At 39.6% G+C, this 6681-nt stretch overlaps 2 protein-coding genes across 2 annotated transcripts in view; both read right to left on the bottom strand.

Annotated features, from left to right (window-relative positions):
* Window positions 579–5175, bottom strand: LOC104767283 (methyl-CpG-binding domain-containing protein 9-like). Its single transcript, XM_010491327.2, has 7 exons — window positions 4580–5175; window positions 4422–4522; window positions 3444–4128; window positions 2244–3359; window positions 1458–2138; window positions 1027–1329; window positions 579–824 (listed from the first exon to the last, which is right to left on the bottom strand). The coding sequence occupies exons 1-7, from the start codon at window positions 4991–4993 to the stop codon at window positions 579–581; spliced, it is 3546 nt and encodes a 1181-aa protein (XP_010489629.1). The 5' UTR covers window positions 4994–5175.
* Window positions 5949–6681, bottom strand: part of LOC104763744 (photosynthetic NDH subunit of lumenal location 3, chloroplastic) — a 2038-nt gene continuing 1305 nt past the window's right edge. The window contains exons 2-3 of the mRNA XM_010487113.2: window positions 6388–6674; window positions 5949–6299 (exon numbers count right to left, since the gene is read on the bottom strand). Of these exons, the coding sequence (XP_010485415.1) occupies window positions 6201–6299; window positions 6388–6674 (386 nt within the window). The 3' untranslated portion in view covers window positions 5949–6200. The remainder of the gene's footprint in view (window positions 6300–6387; window positions 6675–6681) is intronic.

The following is a 6681-nucleotide window of genomic DNA, read 5'->3' as shown; positions in this document are numbered from 1 at the left end:
ATGGTCCTGTTTACTGGATAATATATTATCAAAGTCTACTTGAGAAGAACCACCCTCTGAGCGCAAGCAACTGAATGTCTTGGAGATATTATTCTCTCGTAAACAAGACAATATATCATCTCCAAGAGGTGGGGGGTGATCCGAAAGAAGGATCTCAATATTAGCGTCATCATCATGCTCTTGGGTACTGTCTTTACGATCACTTCGTTTTTCAATGTTCTGTTCCACCATTTCATCAATCTTTGGGCAGGAGAAGACAGTTGATCCAAGTGGAATAAATGACTTAGAGCATGGTGACCGTGTAACCTTGAAAACAGGACCAGAACTGCCATCAGATACTTCACATGTAAATAGCGACCCCGTGATTTTATCATGCCAGCAGGACTTATATCCTACTGGATAAATCATGTTGACATTGTGGTAAGACTGTCTTATGTCAATACGTCCAAGTGACAGCACAAAAAAATCTTCAAACTGCAGTGGAAGCCCATTCTGAAAATCAAATACACAAACATGAGGACAAAAAGTACAAAATATTGGGAAAAAGAAACCCATCAAGAGAGATTTCAAGCTTACACTTATAATAGCTTCCTCACAACCGCATCCATTATTTCCAGCGCTAAGGGAATCACCAGCCTGAAAATGAGTACCAGATTTAATTGCAAAAGGGGGCATCGTTTGACAATANCACCACGCAATACAGCACGGCATTTCTTCATAATGAGATCAGATACACCTATGGGTGTCCGCTTTTTGGTTCCTTTAACAGACCTCTGCACCAAATCTCCACCTCGAACATCCGCTAGCAATGAGAGGACAGCTTTCTGTATCCAGTAGGAGGGAAATAACTAATTTTAGAATTAAGGTGAGTCTAACAAAAAAGCATGTATCATCAGACTGAGACTGAGATTTACAACACCGCAAGAACAAGAAGCAGAAAAACTGAAGTGAATTTGAGAATACAAGATAAATGGTTTATGCAATTTAAATTTTGCAAGTACGATAATTGGTTTTATAGATTTGAACCTTTGTTGGTCCTGAAGCATTGCCTTTATAAATTTCTTTACTGATGGAATGCTCCAATATCTTCTTTGCCCACTCTGGTGGATTTCTCTCTAAAGCTTCATAAACACACTTTCTGATTCTAGTCCCAACATTTGTTGGAAGCTTTTTCACAGGTTCCAAAACCTGTGCCCACTCTGGAATATCACCATTGCAAGTGTTTGTCTCAGTAGCATCAACGACATCGGATTCATCATCTTCCACGTAAAGAACATCAGTTTCGCTTGTCAAAGAACCAGATATTTTCTTAATAGCCTCTGCAAGTAACTGAAGATAAAGAGTTAATATCCACACGTAAATCCAATAAAATGAAACTAAATTTTTGATCCCTTCTTCCAGTAATACAAGGAAGATATGTAACGCAGGAAATAATTAGAAAACTAACAAAAACATACCATTGAATCTGCTTCCATCCCAGCCACTCCTGTAAGCGAGCCGCAAAGCAAACCACCATCCCCTTGTAAGCAACGAAATACCTTACCACTTTCATGGGCAGCTATCTCTGCTGATTCGAGATTCCCATCCATTGATAAAAGAGACAAGACGTACCTACGGGCCAATTCAGGCCAAGTGAACTCATTAACAGGAAGCATATGCAGCTTATTTCTTTTGGCAGAAAGTGTACTGTCATCCTTTTTCCGTCCTCGTCTGGATCTTGATTCTCCAGAATCAAAGTTTGGATCAACAAATGCAGCTACCTTGGATTGCAACTCACATATTAGCACTTGCAGAAGCGAAATGTGATTCCTTGTTAGAAGTGCACTGACACACTGCCCACGAGAGGAATATGAAATCTTAAAATCAGAAGAATCCCCTGCCTTTGTCTCCTTTAGTACAGAATCAGAGGTATTGTTCACGGGAGAAGGTTGGCAAGATTCATCGAACAAAGAAAAAAGATTAGTAGTTGTACAATCTTTATCAGTTAAGTTCATCCCACTTCGCTTATCATCCTTCCCAGGTTTATCAAGAAACAAACCATCAAAAACTGGATTGATAAGCTCCTGTTCAAGCTTCTCAGGTGAGACGGCCTCTTCAAAACCCAAAATTTCATGGAAACGCCAGAACACTTCAGATACCTAATCAGGCAAGCATAAAAAATGACTATCATATATGCATGGCAGAACTTAGTGAATGGAGGGGTATGTCGTAGATTACCATATAAGGAAAACACATGCCCGTACCTGAAGGAAGTCACCAACAAGCCCAGGAGGAAGCCTCAAACACATTGGCCTCCCAGGAGGAGGGTGTGGATTTCTGACACCATGACCACCATTTAGTTTAGGCTTCTTGGCTTTCCGAGAAATCTCACCGAAAACTTCTTCCTTGACATTTTCCCAGCCTTTTGGTTTGACAACTAGTGCTCCTTCTGCTACAGTTACAGGAACAGAGGAGGAAATTCTACTCTTCAGATTCCTATAATTTGTACAAGATTCGGCACCAGGCATATGTTCAATCATTTCCTGCACAAAATCTGCATCAAGTCCAAATCTGTTTTGATCCAGCCACCTTGACATAGCATCAACTACAGTTGCAATCTCTCTATTATCCTTTTTACCACATGTGACACTGTGAGGAGCCAAAGAACAGCAAAATCTTGATAATGATAAAATCACATTGTCTTTCTCATTTATCGTATCCCAGTTGATTTCTCTTGTTTCTTTGTCAACATGCTTGCAAAGGAAATCCATGGTACCCGTCTGCTTCATGACATTGGAACATGCATCAACAAGTTTTTGACACACCTTGTTCCATGCAACAGACAATGAATCTTCTTCCACAACAATGTCGCCAATGTCAACCCCATGATGGTCCTGTTTACTGGATAATATATTATCAAAGTCTACTTGAGAAGAACCACCCTCTGAGCGCAAGCAACTGAATGTCTTGGAGATATTATTCTCTCGTAAACAAGACAATATATCATCTCCAAGAGGTGGGGGGTGATCCGAAAGAAGGATCTCAATATTAGCGTCATCATCATGCTCTTGGGTACTGTCTTTACGATCACTTCGTTTTTCAATGTTCTGTTCCACCATTTCATCAATCTTTGGGCAGGAGAAGACAGTTGATCCAAGTGGAATAAATGACTTAGAGCATGGTGACCGTGTAACCTTGAAAACAGGACCAGAACTGCCATCAGATACTTCACATGTAAATAGCGACCCCGTGATTTTATCATGCCAGCAGGACTTATATCCTACTGGATAAATCATGTTGACATTGTGGTAAGACTGTCTTATGTCAATACGTCCAAGTGACAGCACAAAAAAATCTTCAAACTGCAGTGGAAGCCCATTCTGAAAATCAAATACACAAACATGAGGACAAAAAGTACAAAATATTGGGAAAAAGAAACCCATCAAGAGAGATTTCAAGCTTACACTTATAATAGCTTCCTCACAACCGCATCCATTATTTCCAGCGCTAAGGGAATCACCAGCCTGAAAATGAGTACCAGATTTAATTGCAAAAGGGGGCATCGTTTGACAATAGAATGGAACACGCCTGAGCTGAGCACTCACTGAACTACCCTTTTGCTCAGGGAAACCATTGTTTGGCCATCTTGATGTCTTTCTCCTCTTGGGCATATGCAATCTTTCTTGAAGAAGAGAACTTTCATTCCTGATTTCAGTATCCATACAGCTGTAGCTACCATTAACTGCTAAGCCCAGATAACAAGCAACATCCTGTATTGAACTAAATGTTTTTCCGTTCGGAGCACAGTACACTGCAGATAGCTGATAACTATTTAAAGGCTGTTTAAATTCGACACGCCAACCATCTTCCAATACTCCATGCCTTTCAGATATAAAATGCCTGAGATTTTGCAGAAACAACTCACTTGGATCCAAGGATGGAAATCTAACGGGCAAACTACTATTGTTCAGGCTTAATGGGAATCCAAAACCTAGATTATGTGAACCCAATGCATCCATAGTCATTTTGGGATTACGAGCCATTAACCCTGAAGATTCGAGACTAGCGTATCCTCTACCAGGACTTGAAAAGCTGATTGGATAATCAAAAGAGTTTTCCATGCAAGAGCTGCTGGCCAGCATATGCTTTCTGGAGGAGAAGAAACAAGTCATCAGTGATTTACAATTCGGCTAGGTATTTTCTTAGACATGCTCATGTGTAAGGCCAGAAAAAAGCCTATCAAATAAAACCTAAATTCAATTACACCAAAACCTAATCCAGCGAGTTTTCCAGTAGTTTCTAGCTCTCCTTCTAATACCTTTAGTCCCTATTAAGGTAAGAAACCCTAACCAAGTCTTAGCATCTGTGTCCTCGATCGATCGATCTCAACCAAAATTAAACTTCCTATAAACCCTAACGCATACAGAAGCAGGGTAACGTACCTAGAATCTGACGTATCCTCGCCGCCATAACCCTCGGCATCACTGGGTGGCGAGGCGTTCATATCGAGAATGAGCTTAGACTTGACACCCAACGGCCAGAGTTTGCTCCTCTCGCCGCNATCGAGAATGAGCTTAGACTTGACACCCAACGGCCAGAGTTTGCTCCTCACGCCGGCAGAAACACAGTCGCTGCACATCCAATCGGAAGAGGGAGCGGCGTCCACTCCGTCGTTAACACAAGAGAGATGAAAACCTCGCTCACAAGCATCGCAGACAGCAACGAGCTGCATAGACTCAGGCCTTCCACAGGCGGCGCAGGAAGCATCCCGATCCGGTTCAGGAACCTCGGCAGGCGCTCCAGGAGCTGGGTCAGGATTATCGTGAATTGACCTAACAACTTCGACGGGTTCGTAGTCGGCGTCGTCATCATGAGGGCCGGTGCAACCACCGCCGAGAGTAGCGGCGGAAGGGATTTCGTTGAGATCGATGCCGAGAAAGGAGCGATTATCTTCCTTGGAAGCGGCGGTCCTAGTGTCTCCGAGTGGCTCGTTTGCAGAATCAGATAGCCCCATTATTCGATTAGGTTAATGGAATCGAGCATTGTTTGCATTGAAGGGGAAGAAGGAAGAAGGAAGAAGGAAGAAGAGAAGATTTGTATATTGCGAGAAAGTGAGCAAAAAAGAGGTTTTTCTTAATTTAATTCTCTCTTCTTCTTTTTTTTTTCTTCCCACTTTTCCCGAAGTTCTGTTTGCAGAGAGACGAAACAAACCAAAAAAAAAAAACGTGAATTATCTTTACCCTTTTTTTATATATATATATTTATTTTTTATTTTTTGGGTGCCTTTTACTACTAATCATATTTTCGAAGATGCTACTGATCACGTAACGCACCCAAAAGAAATATGTTAATTTTTTTAAAAAAAATGTTAATAACTGTTAATGTAGTTTTTTATATTATATTGTTAGTTTATAAAATAAGATAAAACTTTAACTCTTATGTTTTATAAAGTAAATAGTCTATATTTGTAAGGGTGGTTCTGGGTATATAAACGTGATAAAGATAAGAGTAAGCGTAGTCAAATAAATGGTTACTGTGTCAGAAGAAAGGTAAATAAGAATTTAAAACCATTTTGGCATCACGAGGAAAGTAGCTCTGCTCCGGGAAGGTGTTGTAATACTCACGCTAATGATCTTATTACTAATCTTTATTAGTTTCAATTTTTTATTTTATTTTCCCTAATTAAAGCAATACTGTATGAATGTATTCTTCTTCTCTTTACAAAACTACCGTTTCAGTAGTTGACCAAGTTTGTATAAAAACCACTACGTACATGCACACCTGCCGGTCCAAATTAACTACAAGTCTCTCTACTACATCGGTTCGTTTTATCAATGTATGTATGTTGTTATCCTTTTGTTAACCATATCAATTTGTATATAACTATCTATATATTTCTTAAAGAATCAGTATATGTTAGCTGGTAAAAATGGTGAAGAAAGTATTAAATCATTACAAAAATGAGAAAATATATATTTGGATATTCCATATTATTCCAACCAAAAAGTATTTTCGAGGATTACATTACATGAACCAACCAAAGTATCAGATAAAAGAAGAAAATAAAACGTCAATTTCGCCCCAAAAAAAAACCAAAATATATTATATCTCTTACGCCGTACACATGGGTCTAGATTACATTTCTTTTTACTAGATTACAAATTTTTTACCATGAATGGTGGTGGTCAATAGCAAGAAAACCAGTGGAAACTGAACCGGAATCATGCCATTCTGGTCATTACCTCTTGAAGAAGAATCTTTGTATCTATATAACACGATTCTGTCTTGGTTAAGTTCTTTGCCTTAGCTGCATCTTCAAGCTGTGAAAAAACACCATAGCAACCACAAATAAGCATATAGGATAAGTCAGTTAAAAGAAACAATGCTCGCTCGCATTAGTACTGTTACCTTTTCGAAATTGTCGAACAATCTGTTGGCCAAATCGGTGAGAGGTTGCTTGTCTTCAGAGGCAGCAGAAGAGATGAGATTGTCGAAATCGTAGAACAAAAAGGTGGATTTAAGCCTCAAGTACTTTTTGACATAGTTTAAAGTATCTGGTCCGATCAAATCCTCCATTGCTAACAGATCAAAAGCATTCTTTTTAACTCTGTACATTCTTCCTTTCGTCCCTATATCAGCTACATACACTCCTTTCTTTATGAACGTTCTCGTTCCCGTCTGCTCATTCACGATATCTGTACA

Source organism: Camelina sativa, chromosome 19, assembly GCF_000633955.1.
Source record: "Camelina sativa cultivar DH55 chromosome 19, Cs, whole genome shotgun sequence".
Taxonomy (NCBI): Eukaryota; Viridiplantae; Streptophyta; class Magnoliopsida; order Brassicales; family Brassicaceae; genus Camelina; species Camelina sativa.
Note: the sequence above shows the minus strand (reverse complement) of the source record. Positions and strands in the feature narration are given on the sequence as shown.